Source organism: Sus scrofa, chromosome 9, assembly GCF_054392235.1.
Source record: "Sus scrofa isolate SSC_HxYL_T2T_F1_AM1 chromosome 9, Sscrofa_HxYL_maternal_Yorkshire_Landrace_v2.0, whole genome shotgun sequence".
In the NCBI taxonomy this organism is placed as follows: domain Eukaryota; kingdom Metazoa; phylum Chordata; class Mammalia; order Artiodactyla; family Suidae; genus Sus; species Sus scrofa.
This window is the reverse complement of record NC_139391.1, coordinates 12,722,646-12,737,094: the sequence shown is the minus strand read 5'-3', so window position 1 is coordinate 12,737,094 and position 14,449 is coordinate 12,722,646. Positions and strand designations below refer to the sequence as shown.

The 14,449-nt window shown below is 48.1% G+C and overlaps 1 protein-coding gene across 5 annotated transcripts in view; it reads left to right on the top strand.

The window, feature by feature from the left end:
* GAB2 (GRB2 associated binding protein 2) overlaps window positions 1-14,449 on the top strand; it is a 188,299-nt gene that overhangs the window by 145,975 nt on the left and 27,875 nt on the right. For all 5 annotated transcript variants that reach the window (XR_002335549.2, XR_014814765.1, XM_003129701.5 and 2 more), the window contains exon 3: window positions 13,894-14,137. Coding sequence is in view for 3 of the 5 variants with exons in the window: in XM_003129701.5 (XP_003129749.1) it covers window positions 13,894-14,137 (244 nt within the window). In the remaining 2 variants the exon portion in view is untranslated. The remainder of the gene's footprint in view (window positions 1-13,893; window positions 14,138-14,449) is intronic.

The window sequence follows — 14,449 nt, the reverse complement described above, 5'->3', positions numbered from 1 at the left end:
TAGTATTTACATAGAGTTTACTGTATATGAGGCAGTGTTTTAAGCACTTCATAGATCTCAACTCATATAATTTTATGAGGTAGATACCTATTATTATTCCCATTTTACAGATGAGGGAACTGAAACACAGAGAAGTTCAGTAATTTTCCCTACTTCAGTCAACTAGTAAGTAGAGAAGCTGGGATTCAAACCCACAGAGCCTGGCTCCAGAATACATGTTCTTGGGAGTTGCCATCGTGGCTCAGTGGTTAACGAATCCGACTAGGAACCATGAGGTTGCGGGTGCGATCCCTGGCCTTGCTCAGTGGGTTAAGGATCCAGCATTGCTGTGAGCTCTGGTGTAGGTTGCAGACACGGCTCGGATCCCGCATTGCTGTGGCTCCGGTATAGGCCAATGGCTACAACTCCGATTCGACCCCTACCCGGGAATCTCCATATGCTGCAGGAGTGGCCTTAGAAATGGCAGGAAAAAAAAAAAAAATACATGTTCTTAACTGTTAAGCCATACCCTGAGATTCTAGATACAGTTCCTTACCTCCAGCTGTCATGATACCTGTTCGGGGTCTTGAGCATGTGCAGGGAGACCCGGGAATGACTCACGGCTGACTCTGCTCTGTTGTGATGACCTTCTCTGGCTTTGCTGTTGTAGCTGCTCTCCCTACATTCCTGTGAGAGGACATCACACGGGATTCCTGTTGCTTTTCATTTCAACCTAAGCCAACTTTTCTTGATTGACCTAAACCATAGCTTCAGCTTTCTCTGAATCCAGGACAGATGTTTTCATGCCCACTAGAGTCCATATAATTATAAACAGAGTTGCGAGGCCAGCTATGGGGTTTGGCTGTTGGTGGATACATTTTTCCCTCACATTCATCAGAGCATTGACCCTCTGGACAAAGGTACCAAGGACCTAATTCTCAGGTGATTGGTGCTCTTGGCAGAAAAGGCTTTGGCCTGAGGTATCAGAGACCTAGGTTCTGATTCTGGGTCTGTGGTTAACTTGCAGGGTGAACCTGGGCCAGCCATTTGTTCATCAAGCCCCGTTTTAGATGCTGAGTATGTTAGTTCAGGTTCTCTGAGAGGCAGCTGTCAAGATGCATTTAGATGTGCAAGAGATTCATTGGGCTGGTTACCTGTGAAGGATAGTGGGAGGAAGCCAGAGAAGCGGGAAAAGCCCTCAGTGGGACACAGGACTGACACCGGTGGTGGAGAGAAGGAAGGAAGGCGGGTCAGTCCAGACTACAGTGCTGCTCTACGACAGGTTCAGCCAGGGCACTGGAAGCTCTCGAGCCAAGGTCTCCCAGGGAAGGAGTCCCACGTCTCATGGAACAGGCCTGAGTTGGTACTCCTACCATTCTTTGCCGCAGGATGAGAACAGCCCATGGGAGTTGAGAGATGCAGAGGGCCAGTCGGTCAGTTATGCTCCCCACATCAGGAGATCTGAAGGTCATGTAGTCACGGCCACCACGCTGAAGCATCAGTGATAAACAGAGCACGTGACGTTCACATCCTTAAAGGATCTTATCAAGTGGGAAGAGAGCAAAAACAAAATGTTTAAATAGTTGTAAAAAGAGTCTCTTTGAGGATGCGGGTTCAATCCCTGGCCTCGCTCAGTGGGTTAAGGATACGGTGTTGCTATAAGCTGCAGTGTCAGTGGTGGATGCAGCTCGGATCTGGCATTGCTGTAGCTGTGGCATAGGCCGGCAGCTGCAGCTCCAATGCAACCCCTAGCCTGGGAACTTCCATATGCTGCAGGTGTGGCCCCCAAAAAAGAGGAAAAATAAATGAGCGCTTTGATGAAAGAAGACAAGGCCGTGTGATAAGGAGTGACTAGAAAGGTCAGGTGACCAGGAAAGGCCCCTCGTGGTCTTGATTTCTTTATTAGTCATATTAAAATAGTTTTCTTTTTTTCAGTTCCACTGGATATTTGTGTAGCACCTGTAATGTATATGTTTCTCATCTACCCTCGCACAGAGCTCTCGGCTTGGTGTGAAAAAGATTTGGGTTTGAATCCTGGTTGGGCATTTCCTAAGAGCTCTACAACATCAAGGCATTTTATTTCTCTGAGTATTAGTCTCTGTGTGTGTTAAATGAATATGCCAACTTTTCCGGGGTGTTGTAAACATCCGAGTTGTTGAGAGCAGCCTACGATTGGGGAAATACATGTATTTCTAATTCCTTTCACAATAGCATTGAAAAATACTTGAGAATCAATTTAGCAAAAGCCATGCAGAATCTCTATACAGAAAATGCCATTTGTGCACCTGTGATAGGGAAGAAGAATATGGTTCAGGATCAGGAGGGCCAGTCTGGTGTTTTGTCCCAAGCCTGTCAATACGGGTCAATTATGTTGTTCTCTTTCTTGCACCTTTTGGTTCTGTATGCTGACCAGCACCTAGCCTGTTGCTTGTGCCCAAGGTATACTGAAATGAAAATGAGTATGATTTCTTACAATAAAAGTGCTTTGATGAAAAAAAGACATGAGCTCTCCACACTGGCTTTTCTTGTGATTTGTCCTCTTGGCATAAGTGTGGGCTTCATTGGTCTTGGTTTCAGCTTCCTTCTGTGTCCCTAGTGGCAATTTTATGTTAGATACCAGTATTTTGAGAGAGGACGTGATTGTGCAAACCAGAAGGAGAACTTCTAGTCTAGTTTAGGGCCTGGCAAACTTTCTTTCTACAGGGCCAGATAGTCAATACTTTAGGCTTTACCTCCTGTATGTTCTGTCATAAGTACTTAACTTTGCTGTTGTAGCATATAAACAGCCATAAACAGTATGTAAATGAATACGGGTAAAACTTTATAAAAACAGGCAGTGGGCCAGATTGGACTTACGGTCCATCGTTTGCCTGCTACTTTCATAGGGTGCCTTGGCGGGCCTACTCAGAGACATGTCCACATGATTTAGCATGGCCTTGGTCAGTGGATGAAGGATCCAGCGTTGCTGTGAGCTGTGGTGTACATTGCAGATAAGACTCGAATCTGGCATTGCTGTGGCTGTGGTGTAGGCTGGCAGCTGTAGCTCTGATTCAACCCCTAGCCTGGAAACTTCCATATGTCATGGATGCGGCCCTAAAAAGACCCCTCCCCCCCAAAAAGGTGGACAATTATTTTAAAAACAAACAAACAAACAAACAAAAACTCTCCCCTTTAGACTCAAGTGAAAAACAGCCTAAGATTGCTGAGGCATCAAGATGCAAGGTCGGGAGATGAGTAGGGAAGCTACAGATATGAAGCCAGGAGATTGTTGGGCCCCCAGGACTGGAGGCGATGGCTGAGAAAGAGCTGCTGGTGAGAAGTTGGGTCCTGCCAAGCTCTCTGCCCTGCAGTCCTCTCCTCACCACTCAGGGACCAGTTGAATCCATTTGCAGTCTCTGGTACAAACCCTGCAGGTCTGTGAACACAGTTTAAGATTTCCCACACGGGGAGTTCCCATTGTGGCTCAGCGGTAACAAACCCAGCTAATAACCAGGAGGATGCAGTTCAATCCCTGGCCTCACTCAGTATGTTAAGGATCCAGCATTGCTGTGGCTGTGGTGTAGGTCGCAGATGAGGCTTGGATCCTGCATTGCTGTGGCTGTGGTGTAGGCCGGCAGCTGCAGCTCTGATTAGACCCCTAGCCTGGGAACCTCCTAATGCTGTGGGTGTGGCCCTAAAAAGCAAAAAATACATGTATGTATATTTTCCCGCACTACATTAGCCCTGCAATGCAGAGCTGAGGGAGAACTTTGTGGAGCATTGATGTACAGGCACTGTGGCATTTCCTGACTCCCTGAGACAACCTGGCAGGTGACTATTTGTACAGATTTTACAAATGAGGACTCAGATGCAGATACCATTCCTAGGTTCCACAGCTACACTAGCTGAGACTCAGATTTCAAAATTGACGTTCCTTTCCCCAAACCACACTGCATCTCCTCAAACTACAGCTCTTTGTCAGATGATGCTGCCGAGTCCTAATTCCCTCAGCAAGCTGGAGTTTCCAGAATCCCAGTCTCACCATCCCCACCAGAAGAGTTTCGGGTGTTGTCCTTGTTATTATCGCCACTGGTTATGATGCTTGATAAACTCCCATCATGATCGTGTCTGACACTTGTGTTTTATGCTGGTACCCAGTTGTCTCTTAGTGAAAGTCACTGAAAAAGGAAGGGGAAGCTTACCTCTCATGAAGTTGGTTAGCTCAAAAACACAGTGACACGTTTTCGGTATTCTTGTGGAAAGGTCACAAGGGTCAAATGCGTCATTGACATGTGAGCTTATGGTGCCCACTAGATGGAATAATTCCCACGGGAATACTAATGGGTTCCCCAAATTTGTTCTTTCCAACTGCAGTATAAGCTCAGAGAGCAAGGACACGATTCTCTCTTTTCGATGGGCTGCAGCTCCTCACAGAGTCGCTCGGGGTCAGCACTCGTGACCCTGAGTAAACAACAGGAGGGAAGTTCCCGTCGAGGCGCAGTGGTTAACCAACCTGACTAGTATACATGAGGTTGCAGGTTCAATCGCTGGCCTCGCTCAGTGGGTCAGGGATCCAGCGTTGCCGTGAGCTGCAGTGTAGGTCACAGCTGCGACTCAGATCCTGTGTTGCTGTGGCTCTGGTGTAGGCCAGCAGCTACAGCTCCGATTCAACACCGAGCCTGGGAACCTCCGTATGCTTTGGGTGTGGCCCTGAAAAGACAAAAAAATTAAAAAAAAAAAAAAAAACAGTGGGAGGGCTCTTCGTTCTAGTTATGGATAGACTCCCTGAGCAGGACACCCAGCCAACTGAAGCCCCACTCAAAGGAGCAGGGGTACGGTCTGTCACTACCGAGGCCTGCCTTCCGTGTGGCAGGCAGGGTGAGAACAGAGCTCATAACCTGATCTGTCTCCTGTGAACAGGACAGGGCAGGATGGCTAAATATAGACCAGCGTCCAGAACCAAAAACACACGGCTCAGGCAGCCTCACTGCGTGATAACAGTTCCTTCCACCCTGCACAGCAGTTTATGTTTGGATCCTGGAGCTCTTCATTCCTCTGGCCCCTCGAGGGAAGGTTCTGACACACTGCCTGCCCTGCTGCGCTTACTGAGCAGCTCGTTCGCATCCGGGCATTTAGCAGGCGCAGGACATTGTGCTAAACACCATCAGAGACACAGAGATGGACTTCTGAGAGTTCACGGTCTCGTTGTGAAGGAGAGATGTGTGAATTCCCAACATGAAATAAACGGCCAAAGGAAGTAATATAAAAGCTTTAGAGGAAGGCATGCTTGCTTCTCGCCAGAGGCCTTTCAGCAAGCATGGCGTGGACTGTGGGCCTTCGTTTGCTTCTGTGAAATGAGATTCCCCCCCCACCTCCCCTGCCGGGAAGAGCAGGTTCTGCAAGGATGTGTGACCAGAGACTGTGCGAGTGGCCTCTGAGCCACAGCCACTCCCGCTTCCCCCTGCGCCCTTCGCAGGATCGATTTCTGCTGAAGGGTACCGAGAGATCCTATCCGTCAAGGTCAGGGTCGCTGTCGCGTCTCTGAGATGATGTTCTTTCCCAGATCCTTCCTGGAAGGGGGATGGGGAAGCACGGCCCCGAAAGGTCTCCCAGGGTCTCATGTTACCGCCTGTCTCTGCCTCCCGTTTTTTCTTCCTCTGCTTTATAGTTTTTATAAACACTGAGAGACTTATACTTTTGAACTTGGGGAATTATTTATACTAATCTTTAGTAGTTTGAGCCAGCAAATGTTTACTTACCATGCAAATGTGAGTAGCCTTATAAACGCATGGCAGAACACCAGTCCCGCTGGCCAGTGTCCTGGGGATCAGATCTCTGACTTGACTTCCTGCGCCCCCACCGGAATAGAGAATGCGTCTTCATTCTTCCTAATGTATCTTTCTCCTGGTACAGCAGAAGGACCTCTGGACTAGGAGATCTGAGTTGTATTTATTTTATTTTATATTTTGTCTTTTTAGGGCTGTACTCAAGGCACATGGAGGTTCCTAGCCTATACTACAGCCACAGCAACTCAGAATCCGAACCGTGCCTGCAACCTACACTATTGCTCACAGCAACGCCAGATCTTTAATCCACCGAGTGAGACCAGGGATCCAACCCACATCCTCATGGATACTAGTTGGGTTCATTAATCACTGAGCCACAGCGGGAACTCTGGAGATCCAAGTTTTAACTCCGAGGTCCACGCGTGACCCACTGTGTGGCCTTGGACAAGCAGCCCTGCCTTTCTGGACCACAGTTTCTCCAGCTATAAATGAGAGATGTGAGGGTGAGGGGAGAGGGCGATGGTGGTAAGTGAGTAATTAGGGTCCCTTCTAGTTGTCGTCTTCTGTGAGCTTTTGTATAAAGTGAAGACATTCTGTGTTTGGCTTTAAATATATGAATAACTTCGCTAATAATGATGTGTGTCTGAGGATTTTTGAGGATTAGTCCTTCTTAAATAATTTCAGGTTGGGATTGTGAGTTAAAGTGACCTGGATCTGTTGATCCAGTTTTGCCCTCAGCACCTGTCCGCGAGCTTTTGTTTTGAGAATTCTCCATCTATCTGATTCTTGTGTTTCCATTAGCTTTCTCCAGGGACAGCTCATCCCATAGGCTCCTACCCCACTGTTTTGAGAATGCTTTCATCAGTCATCTTCTCTCCAGTTAGAACCCCCGGAATTTTGCCACCATTCCACTTCTAGGAATAGAGGATAGGATGTAACCCATGTCAGCATTTACTTAGTGTTACTGTTCACTCATATTTCATCCCATCACACCCTCAAAAGAACCCTATCAGGTGGGTGTAAGGTTGGCATTTGATGGCATGGGAGATGAGGTACAGAGAGATGAGACTTTTGCCCAGGGCCCTGTGGTGACAGCATTTCAGAACCTGAGCTCCCCTGGATCTTTCTGTTGCACACTGTTCCTCAGGAGTTGGCTGTGGGAAGATGATACGGAGGGCCAGGAAGAACATAGATGATTTCCAGTTTTGCATTTTGAGGATACAAAGGAAAAGAAATTTTTTTGGAAAAATTTGTCCTTTCATTTGGCTTTCAGAGCTTGCTTCGCCCTTGATTTTTTCAGTAGACCCTAACCCTTCCACCTCTGGAAGGATTAAGAACCAGCGATTGTTAAACACCAAACCAGTGGATCTGAATCTGCATCTCTGTGTAAAAATAACTCATTGGATCTTACATGGACAGCTGTAAGTTTCCCAAAGGTGACTTTGATGTGTATCCCTGATCGAATCCAAGTTCTTCCTCTTATACAGAGAGGAAACAGGGCCCAGAAAGGAAACAGGGCATGTGGAAGGTCACTCAGCCAGGTGGCAGCCCTCCAAGGCTAGACCCTCATTCTGTCACTCGACTCTGCCTCCTTCCTGTAAAGCGAGTACCATGCCCCTCACAGGGGCTGTGTGGGAACACGCTTCTCTGCATGCGAAAAGAATTGGCTTTGAAGACAAGCGTGTCTCTTTCCAATCTGGGCTCCGCCACTTTCTAGCTGTGTGACCCCAGAGCTCATTATTACTCCTCTGAGTTTCAGTCTCTCCATCCTCCCCCCACCCCAAAAAAAACAGTGGAGGTGATAATGTGTACCTCATGGGGTAGACTAGAGACACATAGTAGGTACTTAGTAAATGGCAGCTGTGATTATTAGAGTCAATATTGTCTTTTTGTGTGTGTGGCCGCCCCATAGCATGTGGAGTTCCTGGGCCAGGGATCAGAGCCGAGCCACAGTTGCAACCTCTGCCACAGGTGCAGCAATGCTGGATCCTTGGTTATAACCCACTGCGTCAGGCCGGGGATCGAACCTGCATCCTAGCGCTACAGAGGTGCCACCAATCGCATTGCACCGCAGCAGGAACTCCATTATTGTCCTTTTTGTTCTTATTAGATCCACATATAACATCTATACAAGGTTTAGTTGTGACTAAATCAGTGACAACAGTTCCCTTCTAAGCATCCACTAGAGCTTGGAAAGCAAATCTATACCTCTTGGCCAATCTCACGGTCTCAGCTAGTTTCATGTGCTCTCTATGCATAGGAGCAGTAAGAATGGCGAGGTACTGTGCTAAGTGCTTTGTATAAATGATCTCCAATCCTTGAAGCAGCCACACCAAGTATGGCTCTTCCCCATTGAACAACTGAGGATGAGGTTTATATAACCAGTCTGAGGCCAGAGCCAGAAGTTAGCACAGCCAGGCTCTGAGTCCAGCCTGGGCTCCATCATGAGCTTTGGTCTACCATTTTATGGGTTCTGAGACCCACTGAGGCTTGGGGTGGGGATTTGAGGGTGGGGGGTGAAGCTTAAAGGGTCATTGAGATAAGAGAAGTAGTCATTATTTGGCCAGTCATCTTTTCCAGAAACTCCCGCCAGCTGCCCCTTTCCTGCTCCTGTTATCACTAGCTGGTTGATGGCTGGGCTGAGCTGGGCTGGGCTCCTCTACTGAAATCCTTCAGAGCCTTCCTGTTCTAGAGTTTTGCAAGAAGGTGGGAGGCGTGTTTGTATGCTGGGCAGGCTTCCCAGGGGTGATTGTGGAAAGGAAGGGGAGTGATTTTGTAGGGCCCTAAAAAGAAGCCAGGAAGAAGAGGAAAAAAATAAAACCCCGTTGAAAAGAAAACAAATTGACTCAGGCATTTTCTGGCATTATCTTTCGTCTAGACTTGGACATCGGCGCTCAGGCCAGAAGTCTGGAAATGTCCATTTTCTTCTTGCTGTGTAACTGACCTTCTTAAGGACCCAAGACACATCCTTACTGCAGGCCTGCAGCCACATACCAAAACCAGCCCAGCCATGTCCCAAATAATGTTTTCCTCTATCTGTACCGTTCTTTCCTTTCTTCAAGAGGTACCCAGGCAATAAAAACAAATCGTAAGAACATTTGATAGAAGTGCATGGGTTTATTCGCACAACCTTGTCTCATTCACCCTTTGCAGCAGCCGAGAAAGACAGACGGGCAGGCCAGAGGTCATCCTCCCAACATGACCGGAGAGGAACTAAAGCTCAGAGCAAGGCCTGTCTGCGATCTCACAGCTCGTTGTTGGCAGAGCTGGCACCAGACCCCTGTCGTGTGCCGGAGGTCCGTGCACTGCGAGGTGGAATTGCAGCCTCCCTGAGTCCCCCCCACCCCACCCAGCCACGCATTCTTGCTTTTGTTTAGTTGCCCCTCCCACTGCCTTGCTGCGATCATGGGATGGCCCTCTGCGCAGTGGGGTGGGAGGAGGCATAGGCACCTGAAGGTAGAAGTGGAGACTGTCCCTTGCTCCGTGTACTTGAGCAAGGGCTTGGTATTTACTGAGCATCCAGCTTTCTCTTCAGAGAGGGAAGAAAAACTAAAGGTCAGGTGTATTTAACCGGATGACTGTCAGTCTCTTGCATATACTTCACATTGCAAAGGGCTTACACGCGCGCGTGTGTTAATTCACGTTATCATGTGTCACTCAGTTGAAATATCCAAGTCAGTGTTTTTTAGTATATTCACAGGGTTGTGCAGCCACCATCACAATCTAATTTGGGAACATCTTTATGACCCCACAAAGAAACCATATACCCGTCAGCAGTCACTTCCCATGTCCCATCCTTATCCCAGCCAAAAGTAACCACTAATCTACTTTCTGTCTCTCTGTATTTCCTAATTCCAGGCATTTCATAGACATGGAGTCTGGCTTCTTTTCACTTCACATAGTGCTTTCCAGGCCTATACATGTTGTAACATGTATTTGTACTTTCTTCTTCTTAGTGCTGAATAGTATTCCACCGTACAATAAGCCACATTTTATTTGTCAGTCAGCCTACCGGCGTTTGGATTATTTCCGCTTTCAGCTCTTGTGAGTAGTGCTGCTGTGAACATTCATACACAAGTTGTTGTGTGGACATATGTTTTCAGTTCTCCTGGGTGTAGACCTACCAATGGAATTGCTGGGTCATATGGTGACTCTGCATTTAACTTTTTGAGAAACTATCAAACCGCACATGTGCTTATAAATACACTGAGATATGTTGCCCATATCATGAGATTCACCCATTTAAAGTATACAGTTCAGTGGTTTTAGTATTTCCCACGTTTGTGCAACCATCACCAGAGTCTACTTTTAGAAAATTTTCATCAGCCCCCCAAAGAAACCCTTTACCCACTGCTGTCACTGTCCACTCCTGCTCCCCCAGGTCTCCAGGCAGCCATGAGTCCACTTGCTGTCTTTATGGGTTTTCCTATTCTAAATCTTTTACATAAATAAAGTCACGTGATCCATAGTGTTTATCACTATTTTTTTTTTTCACTTAGCACAGTGTTTTGAAGATTCATTCATGGTGTAATATGTATTAGTATTTCATTCACCTCTACGGCTGATTAATGTTACTCTGCTGCATGAATATATCACATTTGTTTATCCAGTCTCTACCTCTTTCATCTCACGGCATTCTCCCTGTATGTCTCTGTCTCTGTTTTCTCTTCTTATGAGGACACCAGTCGTTGGATGGGGGCCCGTGATGATGCAGTGCGACCTCATTTTAACTGACATCTGCAAAGACTCTTTTCAAATAAGGTCGTATTCTGAGGTTCCATGTGTTTAGGGGGGATACTCTTCAACCCAGTAAACCCACCAAGGAATAATCACACGAACTCACATAGAAATCTTTTAAAGTTGCAAGCTGAAGTAGGATTTTGGCAAGGTTTAGTGCCAAAACAGCTTTGAAAGAACTTGTCTGGGGCTACAGACTGTTAGAGAACTGACCGGTTTCCTAGACATGGCTTTATGTCAGAAGGGTGGAATGCCAAGTGTCTGTGAGCTCAGCTCATCCCAACCCTTACTTCATCTTATTAACAACCCTTGAAAACCTCTCTGATTTTGACCACAAGAAACATGCGTGTGTGGATTTTTGAGTGAGGGAAAATTCTTTGATTCATTCAACAAATATGTATTGAATACCCACCCTGTCCTGGGACTGTTCTAACTACCGGGGACACAGAAGTGACTAGAACACAGAAGTGGCTAGAACTCTGAGTGCCTACAATATACAGCATTTTCTCCACCCTTTCTACATTTCACCCCTACAACCAGCCTATGTCCATTTGTAAATAAGGAAACTGAGACTTCTCCAGCTCTGTGAGTAAACAGGCTGGGTCACAGATTTGATTCCATGGCCTGAGCCGGAGGCAGAGGCCCCCAGAGGTGAGGATAGGTCGCTCTTATTTTATGCAGACTCAAGCCTAAGCGTTCAGCAAGGAGGACATGAAGGGTGGACAGGGTGACCAGTTTGTGGCAAATGGCCCTTTCTGTCAGGCTGGGGGACCTGGACTGGAGTCTGAAGGTAATGAGGAGTCAGGGAATGTCATCGAGGGAGCATGACTTACTGAGCTGTGTGCTTCCTGTGTTGAATCAACGCACGGTTGTGGGGTTGTGTCACAGACGGGCTTCATTCTAGGGGTAAAACCATATCCAAAAGAAACCGTATCTCTGCCCTTACTGGGTTTATAGCATGTCTGGAGTGATGAGAAAGACATTGAGGTTTTCCTGAAATTCTGTTTGAAACGCAAGGAAGTACTGGTGAGAAACAAGATGGAAGAAATAAACAGGAAAGTGGTTTTAAAGAGAGCGGGGCTTGTGGGGCCTCCTGGGGACAGCAGGGATCCGTTGAAGAGTGTTAAGCAGGGCAGTGACCTAATGACACGACGTGGTTGTCGCGAAGCAGGGAAGGGTGATAGATCACGCCTAGGTCTCTGGCTCGGAGGACTGACTGGATGGCAGCGTTGGTGTTTTCCACTGAGGCTGAGAATGCAGCTGGAGGAGTTCTGTTTAGATCGATGAATTGACCTGCTTGTGGGGCAGCGGGATGGAGATGCCCGGCAGATGCAGGGGCATAGGACAAGGAGCCCAGGAGAGAGAAGAGAGCTAGAGAGTGAGATTGGTGAGTTGTCGCCATAGAGCTGAAGCCCTGAGAATGGACAGAATGCCCCGGGCGAGCCTCCAGAGTGAGCGTGCCTTCAAAGGAGGGTGTGGGCAGGACCCTGCCGTGTGCCCCCCATCAAAGGGCAGGCTAGAGGAAGAGGGGTCCAGATCTCAGTCGGTCAGAGCTTTCCCCAGGCCGCTTCCCTGTGTTTTCTCAGGCAGCAGCTTGGGTTCAGCCCTGGCGCTGGGGCGTCTCCGTCCCCAAGCATGAACCCCCCTCTCCTCTGCCACTGGAGAGTTCATCCTGCAGATCTAATGGGGTGATGAAGACATCGATCTGCTAACAAACGTCCGGTTCACTGGGAGCCTAGAGTGGGAATTCACTTCGGAAGTCAATACAGCTGTCAGTGGGACAGGTCTTCCCCCGAGGCCCAGGGCTTTTTCTGCTGTACGCTGGCAGAAGTCGTCCTGCCCGGCATCAGAAAAGACGGGAGGAATCGTTAATGCTGTAGAACATGAATGACTCATGATCCTGCCCAGGGCCAGGAGAAGGGCACTAAAATAGGTCAGATAACGGAGTGGAAACACAGCTACGTCCCCTCCGAAGTGTCGTGAATAACCACAGAAAGTCACCGTCAGCACCACTAAAACGTAATCCCCCACTGGCTGTCCCATTGCCAGAAATTACATCTTTAAGTCTTTTTTTTTTAAAACAAAAAGTCTCACTGTTCGAGTTACTATATGCGGAATGAATTTTTTGCTGGTTCTGCAAAGGTGGACTCAGACCATTGTATGTGCCTGGGCTGTATTAGGTCAGTGCTGGGACTCGGGTAACATCATCCGTCACTGTTCTTAGAAACCCGTGGGCCAGGCAAGGAAGCGGGGTGACAGTGGCTATAATGAAGCCTGGGCCACGCGCTCTTGGCACTCATTAGAGGAATGACCTCGTCCAGGAAGGTTTCAGAGAGAATATGATGTTACAATATCCTTGTGGGGTCTTAGAGTCTGTGTATGAGTTGCCAGAGGAGTCGACGTGAAATCCAGGCGGAAGGAACAGCATGAGCCAAAACAAAGACTCCTAAGAGGGGCTGGTGTGCTCACGGACTGATGAAGCTTCCATGTGCCTGGGGTTTGGGAGGAGGAAAGCAGGAAATAAGTCGGACTGTGAAAGGCCTTGTGTGTTGTGCTAAGGAATTTGGACCAAGCTGAGAGAGCCAGCCCAGTGAATAATGCCTGTGGCATTATTTATTGTTTAGTGTAGCACTCTAAACTATTATCTGCCTTGAGTACCTGGCTTCCTTTCTAACACAGCAGATGAGAGTTCAAGATAAGAGTTAAGAGAAAAAAGACCCGTAGATGAAGCGTGGAGATAGGAGAGCTGGAGAGGGCGTGCGGGGCAGGTGGGAGGAGCTGGGACCTGTCTCAAGGAACAGCTGCAAATACATTTGTGCTTTTATCATTAGCGCTGTAACCCACAGTCCAGGGCCTCAGTGACTGAGTCTTCAGAAAGCAAAGCTTCGTATCACAAAGCCTGCCTAACTTTGAGGGAGGTGATGACAGCAGGAGCCACCAAGGAGAGGGAAGGCAGTGGGACTCAGTGACCTGGCTCAAAGGACAGCGTCGCACCCCTGGACCACCGATAGCCACACCTCCTGGAGGTGGGGCAGACACTGCCCAGGCTGTGACAGGAGTGGCCTCCAGGTGGCTCCAGGAGCGGTCAGAGGTCCAGAGCGAGGGGGCCAGGGCCCTGGTCTCTGGGAGGGCAGAGAAGGGAGCAGGCATGTGAGGAAGAGAAGGCTGCTGCTGGCCCATTGCCTCTGCTCGTAATACTTCCTCTCCCTCTGACAACCCAGTTTGGGATAAGACATCTGACCTTGTTTTTTTTGTTTGTTTGTTTTCCCATTTATAATGATTTTTAGTTTTTCCGTTGTAGCTGGTTTGCAGGGTTCTGTCTGTTTTCTACTGTACAGTGAGGTGGCCCAGTCACACATGCATGCACACGGTCTTCTTCTTTCATGCACAGAGTTCTCCCTCCTTTTCGCAGACTCCCTGAGGAACGTCGCCTCAGCCGGTCACGGCCCCCGCTCCTCTCCAGCGGAGCTCAGCAGCGCCGGTCAGCACCTTCTCCGAGAACGAAAATCCTCAGCCCCGTCGCACTCCAGCCAGCCAACCTTGTTCACCTTTGAGCCCCCGGGATCAAACCACATGCAGCCGGCCTTGTCCACCAGCGCGCCTCAGGAGTATCTCTACCTGCACCAGTGCATAAGCCGGAGAGCAGAAAATGCACGGTAGGTGAGCAGGAGGGACTCCGGTGGCCGCGCACAGGGCCTCGTACCTTTCAATGTCTGCTTTTAATTCTAGAGACAGGGGAGTAAAGGGCTCCATCTTTCCAGGTGAGCAGATACATAACTATGAAACAAAACTTCATGGTTTTTGTTTAGGTAAGCTCCACATTTTATTGGTATCATCTGTGTTGCTAGACAGTAATAATTGGATTCCCAAGAAACTTCCCATGATCAAAAATCATACTATAAAAGTTTTTGTTTAAAAAAAAAAAAAGAAAAAGGCATTAGGAGCTGGAGTTTCCAAATTGAAGAAAA